Genomic DNA, 16,007 nt, shown 5'->3' on the forward strand with positions numbered 1-16,007 from the left:
GGTCAAATGTCATTTCTCAGGTTTGTCTTTGATCTTTGTTGTCTTGTCTTGTCCTACATTTGACGTTTATGGTCTTGTCAATTGTCATTTCATTTGTCAAATTTTTTAAATAAAAATAATGCATTTGAAATTAATTTTGGATTTTTAATTAAATAAGATATTCAAAAGAAATATGTAGCATGTTAATTTAATGTCTTGAAGAATATCTAATTTATATGAAGTCGGATTATTATGTACGGTCGGAGACTCGGGAGTACTTAACATTGAAATGTATTAGTGAAAGTAATACAATATTTACAGTGAAATTTATCTTTTTGGTTAAAAAAAATGGGTAAAACTAGTAAAGTGGTTGTATGCGGAATGAAAGGAGTGGGTAAGACGGCTGTATTAGAACAACTTATTTACGGTAATGTGAATTTAAAGGCTTCGTTTTACCCGACAATAGAAGATATCTATGTGGCGAACATAGAGACCGACAGGGGGACTAAGGAACGTGTCTGTTTCTACGACACGGCGGGGTTGGAGCCCCCCCTTACAGGCGAGTTGAAAGGTTTACTTCAGATTAGTTTATTTATTGCTTCCAGCTGATGCTTTGACGTTATCAGGGTGTCCACACATTGAAAGTCAGGATTGCTCAATATGGTCAGATAAATCAGGGAGCCAATCAGAAAAGTGAGGGAAATATTGTTTTCTTTTTATCTATACTAATATTATAAAGAGGTAAAGTTTGTAAGTTTGTAAGTTTGTCACATTTTTTAAATGGGGTAATCTTCGGAACTACTGGTCCGATTTTAAAAATTCTTTCACCAGTAGAATGCTACATTATCGGGGAGTGCTATAGGCTATATTTTATATTGGTATCATATATATTAGCCGAGTTATCACAGTTTTTGTCATACAGGTCGGACCGAAAATCCTCTTAGGCAGACTTATTCGCATGCGCTGCCTTAACCATTGTGTAAAATTGAAATTAATGTATGGAGGCTTTATGTATCTTTAAAAGTTCTACAAAAAAGTCCGCGACACCATATACCTATCTTCTATACATTAGCAGATATAGTACCTTTTGTGTTTTAAAAATTATTAATTTTATATACTTAGGTTTGCGTCATTATTTATGCTACTTAACTTAAATCCTTATCAAAATAAATTATTTAATAATCACAAGGATGTTATGGAGATAAGATTTGCCCTTTATAGTATGTTAATTAGTTAAATAGTTTCGGAGATAATACAAAATTTCTAAAAGGCGGAATGCCGCTTATGTTTAAGCGCCAACCGCCAAATTAAGTTGAACCTTCCTCTATAGGTTTCTACGTATTTTATAGGGATCAGCATTTTTGGTTACTAAACTCTATGTAGGCGTTTTATCCATTTACCAATAGATGGCGTTGAGCAAAAACACCATATTTTTGTACGGCGCTAGGGAGATTTATGCCGACTACATGATGATCGAAATTGATTGTTCATACATTGGTGTTGGTGGTGAAAAATTTACTTATATTTTGGCAAGTCGATGTTAATCTATACTAATATTATAAAGAAGTAAAGTTTGTAAGTTTGTAACAATTTTTTGAAATGGGGTAATCTTCGGAACTACTGGACCGATTTAAAAAATTCTTTCACCAGTAGAATGCTACGTTATCGGGGAGTGCTATAGGCTATATTTTATATTTCTATCATATATAACTATTAACTACTGAGATATCGCGGGTTTTCTCTTACAGGTTTCGCATGCGCTGCCTCAACCATTGCGTATAACTGAAATAAATGTATGGAGGCTTTTTGAACCTTTAAAAGTTCTACAAAAAAGTCCGCGACACCATATATCTATATTTTATATTTTAGCAGATATAGTACCTTTAGTACTTTAATAAATTATTTAAATTTTAAACTAAGGTTTACGTCATTATTTACACAACTAAACTTAAATCCTTATCAAAATAAATTATTTAATAATCACAAGGATATTATAGAGATAAGATTTGCCCTTTACAGTATGTTAATTAGTTATATAGTTTCGGAGATAATACAAAATTTCTGAAAGTCGCAGAAATGCCGCTATATGACGCCCCGCGGTTTCAATTACGTGGTTCCCGTTCCCGTATGAATATGAGGACCAAACATAGCCTATGACACTCGCAAATAATGTAGCTTTCTATTGGTAAAAGAATTTTCCAAATCGGTCCAGTAGATACAGAGATTACCCCCGACAACCACACAAACTTTACCTCTTTATAGTATTAGCATAGAAGTCGCTTGGGAAATTATAGTCTTTTGGTCATTGCACCACGCACAAAATGCTGGACCAATTTTGCTGAGGGTAGGGATAGGATAGAGGTAGGGAAGGGGTAGGATAGAGGTAGGGTAGGGGTAATTTAGGGAAAGTGTAGGGTAGGGTAGGGTAGGGTAGGGTACGGATAAAGTAGGGGTAGTGTAGGGTAGGGGCAAGGTAGAGGTAGGGGAAGGATATGGAACGTCTAGGGTAGGGGAGGAGTAGGATAGGGGTAGGGTAGGGTAGGGTAGGGTAGGGGTAGGGTACGGGTAGGGTAGGGTTAGGGTAGGGATAAGGTAGGGGTAGGGAAGGGTTAGGGTTAGCCGTAGGGTAGGAGTAAGGTAGGGGTAGGGTAGGGGTAGATTAGGGGTAGGGTAGGATAGGGTATGGATAGGTTACGGGTAGGGTTAGGGTAGGGTAAGGTGGGGGGAGGGAAGGGTTAGCGTTAGCGGTAGGGTAGGAGTAAGGTAGGGGTAGGGTAGGGTAGGGTTGGGTAGGTTTACGAGTAGGGTAAGGTAGAGGTAGAGAAGTTTACATCAATTTTTACGCGGACGAAGTCGCGGGCGTCCGCTAGTAGTGATTATAAAAGAATTATATTTGATCTATGTTATAACTAATGTTGTTGATAAGAACACATTCTTGATCAGAGCTTCGACAGCTCTTTGGAGAAAATATTATTATAATAGATAAAACATTGAATTTGCAAATGTGACTACGAGTGCCAAGAAGTTGTTTGGCACTCATTGAGTGGGACATTTAGGAGATTGATGGTCCAAATGCACCGAAAGAGAGTGCCATGTTTCTAGTTATTAGATGCCATTTATCTTACTGATTGATTTGTCTTCACAAGATAGTGGGTTGCACACACAACATTCATATTATCTGAATGATTATTCTTTTTAATTTCCTTTTTGATGGAGCTTATTACATAATTTTGGTAATATGTCAGGTATTATTTTTTAATGTGAGGGGATTTATTCAGGTAGTAGTGGATGCCCTGGTTACTTTTAAACAATAACAATTATCAAGTTATAAATGCAGTTAATTTGCACCAGCATTGCCACATTTTGCACTGTGCTAATAAATGTCCTTTAACCATTATGATACTGTCATACTTGTGTAACAGTTACTAATTGATCGTTTTTATCTCTATAACAAAACAAGGGCAAATATGTTAAGTGATACCAATGCCAAATTGACAACAGCGCTACTGTTTATATGTTGCCAGCTTTTGAGGAAATTTTTGATCTGCCTCCTGTGTGACAAAAATTGATCAAATTGAAATCAGTGTAAATTGTAGTTTACCACAAAAGTTAAAAAAAGTGATGTTTTAAAACCCAGCTTATAGTATGAAATTGAATGAAGGTCTATTACAAATGCCTAAAATTGAAAATGCAACACTGCTTTATTAAAAATCATCATATTTTAAAAACGATGTTTGGGAATGATACTTGGGAATGCAGTTGTTGTATTTGAATGATTTTTTAATGTCTGTTAAAAAAACTCTCGTGCAAATGAGGGCTTACTGTGATGTTATTGTAGTTCATTATTAATAAGCTGAGACTTAATTTTGTCTTTATTTGTGGTGTAAGAACTTGAGACTGGACCAAGCTTTTTAAAATAAAGATTATAGAAAAAGCCTATGATTACCAGATCTTCATGTTTTTGTAAAAGGCTCATGTGTTGGTCCATAATGCTCAATGATACCAAACACTGAAATAAAACAATGATTGAATTTATGGATGGTTGTTCCTGGTACTACACAGGTCACCATGGTGCAAACTTTATTTAAGTACTGGACCTATGGTAGGAGTGTGGGTTGAGAAACTTTCAGCTTTAATAAAATAATGAAGGTCCACCTATTACAGGCCAGACTGTAATTGTTTAAAAAATACATGTTTTCATATGTAACTTTGACTAAAGTTTTGGACTTTTGCCACAGAAAACATGTACAAGTACAGAAGATTCACTCCTCAACATCTTTAAATAAAAAGCGACTCTCGCTACGACACAATACAGCGCAATTCATATATTTTACAATGATTGCCCTACTCTACGAAGATATGCCTACACTATATTAAGTTACTGTGTATTTTGTCTAAGAAACTAAACTAGAAATGATTTAGATTTTATGTTAAAAATGATTGGTACGAGTACATGGGAATGATATTTGGAACCTGCTAAGACGCGAACTAAATAATAGACATAATAGTCTAGGAATCGCCACATAAAAATCACAATGTTGTATAATGCAGACTCAAAGCTCAGAATTCAAGATTTTTATTAAATACTAGCGGACACCCGTCTTCCGACCCGACTTCGTCCTCGTGAAATTCAATTTTCACAAATCCCGCGGGAACCATGGGGTTTTCCGGGATGAAAAGTAGCCTATGTATTAATCCAGAGTAAAATCTATTTCCATTCCAAATTACAGCCAAATCGCTTCAGTAGCCGCAGTGTAAAAGAGAAAACATACTACAACAACTTTCGCCTTTATAATATTAGTGTGATTTCAAAATAAATTGTCAATCTTAGGCCCTTAGTATAGTAGTACTATAAAATGAATTTTTGATATTTAGGTATAAATAAATCCCCATTGCAGGACCACCTCAATCACCAACCATGCAGTTGACTTCAAACCAAGTGCTGCAACGGCACTACCTGGGCTTTGCCGAGGGGTTTGTGATGGTGTACGACACAACCAGGCCTGAGTCACTTGATGTGTTGATCTATTTGAAGAAAGACATAGACAGGAATAAAGATAAAAAGGAGGTCTGTATAAATTAATTAAAAAGTGACTTAGGAAGAGTGAAAACTAAAAAAATGTTTTTATCTGTGACTACATTTAGAGCTTAACTGCAATCTCACCCGAAAGTAAAAGGTCAAAAAAATATTGCGGAACAAGTCAGTCCTTGGTTTATTACTACAGTTTATTCAAACCATAATCATCAAAAGAAACTTAATCCCAACGGCGTGACGTGTTAAGGTTACACCTAGTCACCAAAACAGCTCATGCCTTATTTTTCTCCCTAGTAGAGTGGTAATAAGGCTGACTTAGAGTTGGTTCCAATCATTAAGGCAGTGGAATATTTACAATCATTTTTTATAAAAAAAAAATAATTTCATTCACAGGTGGTAATGATGGTGATAGGCAATCGAACGGGTCCAGATGACCTCAACAGTTTAGAAAACACATGCTCCAAAGCAGCAAACTGGTGTGCGCGTGAAAAAATACGACACTTCGAAGTATCGGCAATGGACCGACCATCCCTGTATGAGCCCTTCATCTTCATGACTTCGAAACTGAACCCGGTTCAAAATAAAACTGCCTTCCCACAGCTCAGCACGTTGAGTAAGCTAACACAGAAGAGTAGTAGAAGCGACGCCATGTAACATTACGTTTTTAGACTGTGCCCCTTTTGCTACCACCCGTGAGGGTTTTGTTTTTGTAGAAAAAAATTCATCAATTCACTACTCACTGTTTTCACAGAGAGATTAAGCTAAAATTGAGATCCTTAATCTTCCTCAGTAAACAATATGAAATTCCGTTAAGTACTTCTTGGAATTCGCGTGTAAAAATACACAAAAAATCATTTTTTATGGTCCATCTCAATTTTTCGTCTAATTAATAATTGCATTATACCTCACTGTGATGTTAAAATCGTAATAATTTAAATAAATAATAATAAATATAACTATATGATTTTAGTTTTCTGAGAATCTCATGAATTTTGAATATTTAAATAAGATATTTATTATTGTTTTCAGTGTATGTACTTCATACTTATAGGCATTTTTTTATTGTTATTGGAACTTATGAACGAGTAAAATTATTGTACATATCATTTAAAAGTTCGAACTTTTCTAGTTAGCAGCATTGCTTTTTAATCAATTGACATATTATTGTACCTGCTATACTTCATTTATTCGTTCATTTGGCTGGTGGAAGGCTTCGGCCGTGGCTAATTACCACCCTACCGGCAAATACGTACCGCCAAGCGATTTAGCGTTCCGGTACGAAACCGAAAAGGGGCGTGGATTTTCATCCTCCTCCTAACAAGTTAGCCCGCTTCCATTTTAGACTGCATCATCACTTACCATCAGGTGGGATTGTAGTCAAGGGCTAACTTGTAAAGAATAAAAATATATATATTTAAAGAATACGTGTTAAAAATTCACGTTGCCTCTCGCACGGCACACTTCTCTCGCTCTCCTTTGTTATGCGATTTATTCGTTATTTAATTTTTGTATTTATTTAATGGTTCAAAATAATGTACTTATTATTTTATAGCAACCACAAAACGACAAAATATTACATAATATGTAATATGTAAGTAATCGGTTTAAGTTTGAACTATGTATGTATGGTAATTTTTTCAGTATTATATTTTATTATTTTGTTTTATGTACTGCCTCAAACTATTGCATTGAATGCATTATGTTTAAAAGCTTTACTTTATGAAAGTTGACAGTAATAATATTATGTTTATTTTATTATTTTCTACGGAAACTTTTGTGGCGTAAGACAGTACCTCCCACATTGAAAAGCTTCAAAAACCCTCACGGCCTTATTTAAAAACATGGTTTAGGATTTACACCTCAAATTTCTACAAAGTAAAGTGAACTTTAAACATCTGTGTTTAGGTCCTATTTAAAGGACACACAGGAAGAAAATTGTGGTTTTAAAGCTTAATCGATGTTTATGAATATGGAGGTCGATGCTCAGTTCACTGCACGACCAGGCACCAGAACTATTGACTAGACAATATTATAGTTTGTCCATATTGCCGAATATGTTGAAAAGTAATAAAATAAAGCCATTCTCTTTATACACTAATATTTTAGACAATATTGTAAAATTTTACAGGAATTTTCTTTCTGTTTTTCATTTACATCTACTGTTATTATTTAAATGAAATGAAAGTAGTTGATTTTTTTTTACATTCTTTAATAATAGTACATATTATATTCAAAGCATTCCTACTGTATTGAAATTCGCCCCATACTTTTATTTTTACATCCGTCTAAAAAAATGAGGGGCATAGGTAGATGAAAAAATATGTAAAATAAATTAAAAAGTTAGAAAAGTAGGAAACTTTTCAGTATTTTTATAACTAATTTTTAGCTTCTATGTAAGACAGATCTCCTTTAATGTTTAAAATTCTTTAGGAAACATTAATTTACCTACTAATTTCATAATTTGTTTGAACTGTATGTAAAAAATTGAAAAAAAAAATTACAATATTATTAGTATGGAAGCACCTTAACTCCTCGGTTTCCTCGTTTGAGTCTGAATAATGAAATGGACCACACTATTTTTTTTAGATCTAATATCTATTTTCAGAGATATGTCTAAGTGTAAAGACAGCGGAATTCATAGATATATTTCTTTATTATATCTATGGTGGAATTAGTAGGTACTTGTACTTAACTCGAATTTAGTATAATAATAGTTGTAAGAATATTTAAAATGTAGTTATGATTAATTTATTGTTTTTTAGTGCAATATTAATATTTTGAGACATAACTAACAGTGGAATTCATAGACGTTGTAAGACACCCCCAGGGGATCATTCACCCGCTGAGTGTCAAATTCTCAAACAAATAGAGGCTAAATTCGACACTCTGCAGCTGATCGATCCCCTGGAGGTGCCCCTACTATGTCTATGAATTCTACTGTAAAACATTTAAGAGCTAGGCTTGTTAATTTACGGATTTGTATGAACTGTGAATGTGAAAATGTGTTCTAAAATGGTAATGAAGTTTGATGTTTTTATTATTATTATTATTATAAATAAGTACTTAAATGAAATGGTATCAAATAAATGTTATAGTTTGTATTTCTTTGATTTATTTCGAACCCTGAAAGTACCCAGTTTATCTTAATTAAATTTTTAAATAATAAATAGCACAGATAAATAAGGTAGGTAGTATTTAAACACGAAATATCGAAATACATAATTTATTGCTTTAAACCTATCTTACCCGGTGAGGGTGTCGCTCTTGTGACTATTTTAATAGGTATAATCTATCGTGCGTGCGGGGATACTTCCCCATGAATCAGTCGTGGGTTTGTCATTCATCGCTACACGCCCTCCGGCACTAAAGAAGCCAGCCATCCATTGGGAATCGAACCCAAGAGTGCGCCAGTCAGTTTGTGAATTGGCTAACTTGTTGAATATAGAAAGGTTAAAGGCATTCCTATTCAGATTAACTTAATATAATATAAAACACGGCTAAAATTCACGTGATACAACGTTGGAATATGCCCGACTAATTTCGAACCCATACGGGGCTAGTCGTGGGCTGGTTCTTGCAATGCGGCACGATCCAAACTGAGTTTGGATCATGACTAAGGGCTCCGTATGGGTTTCAAACGTGAGTGAGTTTTCACGTGAGTTTTAGCCGTGTTTAATAATAAATTTATAAGAATAACACTCACTTTAAATTCTAAAATTCTAATGCAGTGTTAAAACAGGTAGGTAGAAAGAAAAACACATTAGTGGCAATATTTTTAATTTTGCATCTCAAAACATAATCACTATTTTATCTTAGATCAATGTCATCTTCTACAACTATAGCGGGATGTCATCCTGCAGCGAGCTACGGAACCAACACTTAGATCTACGGCTCTTTTGAGCGATTGTTAGCAAGTCAAAGACTCCTATATTACAAATACAGAATAATCGATTTTCCCGATCTCAGGTAATAATGATTTATGTGTGTATTCGGATCAAACAGAAGCCATCCATATGACAGCATAATTATATTAACGCTAAGTTTAGAAAGAGAATTTCTTTCTATTTAGGGTAAGTGAAGAATATATGTTTGTTTTATCACATTCATTATTGATTTCTACGCGGCATCGTAAAGCTAAATGACTTGGCGATACGTCTTTGCCGGTAGGGTGGTAACTAGAAACGACCGAAGCCTTCCACCAACCAACCAAATCAGATAGTGACAATATTGTTTAGAAAGAAATTCTCTTTCTGTAGGTCTCAACTTAGCATTTAAGCTAAGTTCAAATTGGCATTTAGGCTAAGTTCAACTTAGCATTTACGCTGTGCTTAAATAAATTTCCTTTATTTTCCTAATTAGACAAAGAATTACTTTATTTTTGCTATTTTCCGCAAAATCTGGTAGGTACATCCGTACTTCATAATCTGATAAAATGTTTAATTTGCACGTTTTCCAGCGGAGATCCGACAATCTTTTAAAAGATAACAAAAATCACTTGGTTCTTTTCAGGATTTTGCGAAAAATGGCAAATAATAATTTTGTTGTTTCGCTAAGAAACATGACTTTATATTAAAGCTACCTTCGTATAACAACCCATAGCCAATCAAAGATACCTTTTTAGAAATTACAGTATGCCGAGGCCTGCGTTTGCTTAATTCGGCCTTTGTCAGAGGATGCTAAATTTTCTAGCCTAAATGTTTAGAATAAACAATGTTTACCCTGATGAAAGTATGTGTACCATAATATAACAGGTGTCACGTAAAAAATACACTGATCTGCACATACCTAACCAGTCAGTGCCAACTTTATATAAGTATTGTGAGCAGTAGCGTGCCTTTTAGGGGCCCTGTATCATAATTAGGTAGGGCTCCAAATGAAAGGAATTCTCATAAAAAATGTTTGCTAATTAACGGGTTTTTTACTTTTATCATTTCTGAAGTGAAAAGTACAGTTTTTTTTATGATTTTATCCGGGAAGCACCAGATTAAGTGAGATTGTGGATTACAGTTTACTAATTTTTGCTTCCACACGTAAGGGGCTCCTGCAGTCCGGGGGCCCGTGTCATTGATACGGCTGATACGGCGGTAGCTACGCCCCTGATTATGAGCAAACTCCAGTTTGGGTACATACAACTTGTGACTCCATAATCAGTACCAACTTCATAATTAAAAGTATTTATTAAAAGTATTATCAGCAAACTACAGTTTAAATATTCGGGAAATTAAATTACTACCAAAGGATCTTAAACTTAAGAACATATAACTATAAGTTAAAAAGTCAGTATCATAATTCAGTCAGTCGACTAACAAAATTGAGTTAGTATTTTTTTGTTGTATTAAGCTAAAATAACTGAACTGTTTATGGAGCTGCACATACAATTTTTAATTTTAATTTTTGTTTAATTTAATTTATCGCAAAAAATAAAGCACTTACAATATTTAATTACCTAATGATATGAACGTTTATTAAATCTACGTTCGCTATAATACCTAAACTTACACAAAAAAGAATTTTATTTACCAAACTTTCGTTACCAACATGGAAAGGCATTCTATGCATTACTAAATCGGTGCTCTTTTTACGTGACACAACTTATATATACGTTTTACATCATTGTAAAGCTGTCCTATCCCATCGTAACCGCACCAGTTTAATGATAATTTAGTGTTGAGAACTACATCTAAATTCTAATACCTAAATTATCGTGACTAGCTTTCCGCGAATCCTTCATAATCTATTTAATATAGTACAGACCAGTGACGTCATGAGGTACCTTGTAGTAGTAGAGCGCTTTGTGTCAAAGCTAGTCCGGGCTGTACTACCACCATGCTAATTCGTGCTGCCTAGCAGCATTGCTAATAACGGCTCCAAATTCATGGAATGTGCGGATAATATAATGTCATCTCACTGTAGCAATGCGATGACTATTCAGTGGCGTAGCTAGGCGTGGGCGTGTAGACACCCACCCACGGACTCTCATTAAAAGGGGCTGGTGAGATCTCGTGGGGTGGTTCTGAATTTATGACTACCTTCTAGGATCGCTAACGAAAGAAAGAAGAACGAAAGAAAGATTTTTATTTGGCAAACACAAACAAACGAATCAAAAAAACATAAATACAATAGAAAATATTAATATTACGGTTAATTTTGTGAGTGCCCCAGTTATCCGACCTAGTAGCTACCGTTAGATTAATATTAAATTAACCAAAGGATTTATTTTTAGCTTAGACTAGTTTAGATCATCATCATCATCATCATATCAGCCGATGGACATCCACTGCAAGACATAGGCCTTTTGAAGGGACTTCCAAACATCACGATACTGAGCCACCTGCATCCAGCGAATCCCTGCGACTCGCTTGATATCGTCAGTCCACCTGGTGGGGGGTCGGCCAACACTGCGCTAACTAGTGCGGGGTCGCCATTCCAGCACTTTGGGACCCCAACGTCCATCGGCTCTTCGAACTATGTGTCCCGCCAATTGCCACTTCAGTTTCGCAACTCGTTGAGCTATGTCGGTGACTTTGGTTCTTCTGCGGATCTCCTCATTTCTGATTCGATCACGCAGAGATACTCCTAACGAAGACTTTTGTCTTCAGGCACTGAGGAATTTCGGACGAAAAGATGTCGCGAAGTTTCCCGAATGCAGCCCAGCCGAGTTGGATTCGACGGTTCACCTCTTTCTCGAAATTGGACCTACCTAACTGGATCATATGTCCTAGGTATATGTATTCGTCTACAATTTCGAGTGCAGCGTTCTCAACTATAACTGGGTGGAGCGACACATGAGCATTACACATTATTTTTGTTTTGCCCATGTTCATTTTCAGGTCCACCTGTTGAGAAAGGTCATCCAGAGTCTGTGCCATGATGATTACATCGTCCGCGAATCGCAGTTGAGGGATGCACTCGCCATTGATGTTGATGCTAAGTCCGCCCTAGTCCAGAAGCTTAAAGACGTCTTCCAATGCGGCGGTAAATAGCTTCGGAGAGATCACATCTCCCTGACGCACTCCTCGCTGCAACTGGATTGGCCTCGTAGTCTGATCCTGAATACGGACTGACATAGTGGTGTTTTCGTACAAGCACTTCAACGCTTGGATATACCTGTAATCAATTCGGCATCTCTGCAATGACCCTAGCAGCTAGTTTAGATTATCAATGTTTATCCTGATGAAAGTAATACGTGTATCATTAATCATCATAATAACGAGTTCCACGACCAATGATGTTATCGCAAACAACTTGATACCAACTTCATATTAGTACACCTACATGTAATCAAACTATTCGGGAATTTAATTACGATCGACGAATCTTATGATCATTTGATCATAATCACGAAAATAGCGCAAATTATCAATAGCTTGCATAAAATTAAATTGACAAGTTTAAAAAACGAAGGGACTATTCATAGGGAAACCATTGAAATAAATTATTCATGGTGGAGTGTACTCAAAGCGCAGCCAATCGCCAAAAGTGGACCAGCATTGCACAGAATTCGTCGCTCATCACTGCAACCATGACCACTCTGCCAAGAGTGAATGATTAAGAAGGAAGAAACTCGGTATGTGATTTAGTAGTCTTCTCTTTGTAAAGACATCTGCTAATTATTTTATCCCTTTTGTCGAAGGTCTTCGTGTCAATTTTCTTTTTTGCGGATTTAAACAGTTGGATTTTACATTCTTATAATAAATATAAGTTTAGTCAACTATTACTGTATAATTAACATGAAGAAAATTTCTACCATCGTACATAGCGATCAAGATTTTATTCACACGGTTACTGGATTATAAATAATTGGCGCAATTTGGAAATCACCGACAATTATCCACCCACGTGTACTCGTAAGTTAATCCACGCTACGCCACTGTTCAATAGGATATTTTCAAACATGATGACGAACCATGATATTTGCTCAAAGCATTCATTGCCACTTTGTGGTTGTTAATAATTTATATTAATTATGTAGTAATTTATTAAACAAATTTATAATTAGGTAGGTATACATACGATTCAAACACTATGGTCAATTTTATTACTGAAAATAAAAAACCAGTATTTGCTATACTGTAGTGCTAATTTTGTTGTAGGTACATAAAGTAAATTATGAAGAATGTAGGTAAATTTAAACAGAACAAGCAAAAAAACCATATGCTTACAAATTAAACACATTTGTAGGTTTTTAAACAGACTAAAAGTTGATTCGTTGAGGTGAAATTAGTGTACAAATCTTAATTATTACCCATATTTTTTGGATTTATTACAGATAGGTACATTAGTAGTGCATTAACAACATGGCAAGTAGCTTTTTTCCTAGCCATATGTAGACATTTTCAATTTATTAATTAATAAGTCTATGAATTTTATTCGTTTCGTGCAATTGTATTAACAAGGCTAGGATGTTAACAACATTAATTTATCGTAAGTCCTAATATAATTCAACAATAGTTAAATTTAGTCTTTAACTACGTGATCAATTAGAATTTGACAGTGATTTTGCTCACATTCTTCCTATCAATTTTATAAGCATTATGTATTTTAAATGATGTTTCAGATATTGATATTGATTACTGAACTAAATAAATGTACCTACTAAATTATAAATAGGTAATGTCGACTACTTTTAGGAAGTCAAACCTTCTAAAAAAAGTAGGTAGACGACAAATTAAAACTATTATTTGACCAAAATGGTTTAGAATTCAAATCTTTATTGAAATTCTAGCTGTCAGAATATATTTGTTATTCGAAATGTACCTACTGTAAGATGTAGCTTGGTAAGTTCATTCGTAACACTCCGATGGTTCGCGCGGGCCGGGGGGCGTGTAGCGATGAATGAAAAAACCACGACTTCCCTGCACGCACAATTTCATACCCGCGCAGTCGTTCCCCCCGTCGGCCGCATATCATGGGAGTGTCATCAACGAATTTGCCAAGCTATAGTGTGTTAGATCGGTCAAACCAGATCTAGACTTAAATAACACTTAATTTAGTCTACCCTTATTTAAGGTTTTTCAAGCCTAAGCCGATATTTTATATATTACTAACAGCCAATTGGGCAATTTATTTTACTTTTAACACTAAACTCCTATTTGGTTTCACCAATTCTCTTTTTATTTGCCTATAAAAAGTAGATAACAATTTATAGTTCGCCTTATGTATGTCTACTGCCGCCCTTAAACTAAAAGTGGCTAACTCAAAAATATAGTTTTTGAGTAAGGACTTTTTTTACATTTAACATTTAGTGGCTTAATATTAGCCAAATTATACCAAAAAAACAACGAAACAACAACAATATATGAGATACATATACGAAAGTTTTGAAGGAATAAAAAATCAAATCAAATGTAAGTTCTTCACCGTCTAGTTTAAGGACGGCGGCAAAGTTAATGAGATTTTGTAGCATCATTGTTGATTTGCTATTTATGGCACTTTCAGAATATACTTACATACAAAACTATACTGTACTTTCACTGAAAATCATTGTAAACCTGTTTCTAATTCAATTTCATTATTTTTAGTGATAATAATCAATGTCTTTCATTGATTATTATCACTAAAAATAATGAAAATTAATTTACTAATTTTTTTTAATATCAAACGAACATTGATCTATTGAAAATAGTTAAAAATGTTAATATTTTGTTGCTATTTTTAGTTGGAAAGCATTTATATTTCTAATTCTAATTAGAAAAAAAATGCAATTATTTCAACCATATAACATCCGCTCGAAGTCACTTAGCAATCTAATTTGTAATTTAGAATAAGAATTTATTTATTGTGTAATTCAAGTAAACTACAGGCATGGCCTAACCAAAAATTACTTAATATCTGCCGCGCCACAATCATTGCCAAATTAAGTTGCAAAAATTGGTTAATCAGTTTATCTGATCGGGCTATAATTAACACCTAAATTAATTGAAGGTTTTACTACACATTAATAACTAAACATCTAGCATTATTGTATGATTTTGTCGCTTAAAGGTTATAATCTACTGTGAGAGCCGCTATTTTTATTCTTAAGTCAATAATAATTTTTTTAATAACTTTGATTATACAAGAGTAATTAAGTATCTATTGAGTTCCAATTGTTGCTCCTTCTCGATTTTAAATTCAAGAATAATAAACTGTAACTAAATATTTACAATGACCAAAAGTCAAAAGTTGAAGTAATACGTAAGTACCTCAAGGGACATAAAATATGATATACTTATTATGTAATCTGTAATAATATATACAATAATGCAAATTCGGTATTATATGTATAAAAGATCAACCAAAATAGGTAGTTGGAATAGTGAAATAGTTTTTTTAATATTTTCTAAAAAAAGATATTGTTTTATTTTTAGTCGCATCTGTTATAGCGTCTTACCGAATCAGCACTAATAACGCTGAATTATAAGAACAAATTTTCGAATTTAAATTAGACTTAATTGAATCATAGGACGTAATGTTCTTGTGATCAGATCAAAGTTTCATTTAAATTTTAAAATTATGTTCTATCAATTTAGCAAAAATCACTTAAAAATAGATCACATCAAAAACTAAAATACAATTCCAAATTTAAATATAATTTAACGGTCAGTCAACAACGTCCATTTTGAATGTATTAGGATTGTGTCCAATTGGTTTCATTGCTAGACGTATTCCGGTTCCGGTGGAATATTTTGCATTTAGAATTTCGTCGTCACTACTACTCGAATCTTCATAGTGAGCAGACGTGCGCGGTTGACTTGGCTCTGAATCTGAAGACTGTAAAAGAAAATATTATAAATTGAAAAAAAAAATTAATATAATAAATAAAAATTTAATGTACTAAATGAAATTAAAATTTCATGTAAATACCAACTGTTTTATTACTTATATGAATATTTATATACTCTTGTTATTTTAATTTAATGTATAGTACGCAAAGATCAGTACGCTTTACTAAATTGTATTTCAATTTATGCAAATGAACCTGAGACATCGTCGTCATCAACCCATATTCGGC

The 16,007-nt window shown here is 34.1% G+C and overlaps 2 protein-coding genes across 5 annotated transcripts in view; one reads left to right on the top strand and one right to left on the bottom strand.

The window, feature by feature from the left end:
* Positions 1-58: 58 nt before the first annotated feature.
* LOC112050262 (NF-kappa-B inhibitor-interacting Ras-like protein) lies at positions 59-8,115 on the top strand. Of its 2 annotated transcripts, none has more exons than XM_024088489.2 (3): positions 59-550; positions 4,878-5,047; positions 5,408-8,115. In XM_024088489.2, the coding sequence occupies exons 1-3, from the start codon at positions 328-330 to the stop codon at positions 5,666-5,668; spliced, it is 654 nt and encodes a 217-aa protein (XP_023944257.1). In that variant the 5' UTR covers positions 59-327; the 3' UTR covers positions 5,669-8,115. The 2 variants fall into 2 exon arrangements, with proteins under 2 accessions (XP_023944257.1, XP_023944258.1); XM_024088490.2 differs by having other exon boundaries at positions 61-538.
* Positions 8,116-8,774: 659 nt separating this feature from the next.
* LOC112050257 (sodium- and chloride-dependent transporter XTRP3) overlaps positions 8,775-16,007 on the bottom strand; it is a 47,343-nt gene continuing 40,110 nt past the window's right edge. For 2 of the 3 annotated variants that reach the window (XM_024088480.2, XM_024088479.2), the window contains one exon: positions 15,630-15,766. Coding sequence is in view for 1 of the 3 variants with exons in the window: in XM_024088478.2 (XP_023944246.2) it covers positions 15,596-15,766 (171 nt within the window). In the remaining 2 variants the exon portion in view is untranslated. Of the gene's footprint in view, positions 15,767-16,007 lie in introns of all 3 variants that reach the window. The other variant, XM_024088478.2, reaches the window with a different exon arrangement.

This window comes from Bicyclus anynana, chromosome 2 (assembly GCF_947172395.1).
Source record: "Bicyclus anynana chromosome 2, ilBicAnyn1.1, whole genome shotgun sequence".
Taxonomy (NCBI): Eukaryota; Metazoa; Arthropoda; class Insecta; order Lepidoptera; family Nymphalidae; genus Bicyclus; species Bicyclus anynana.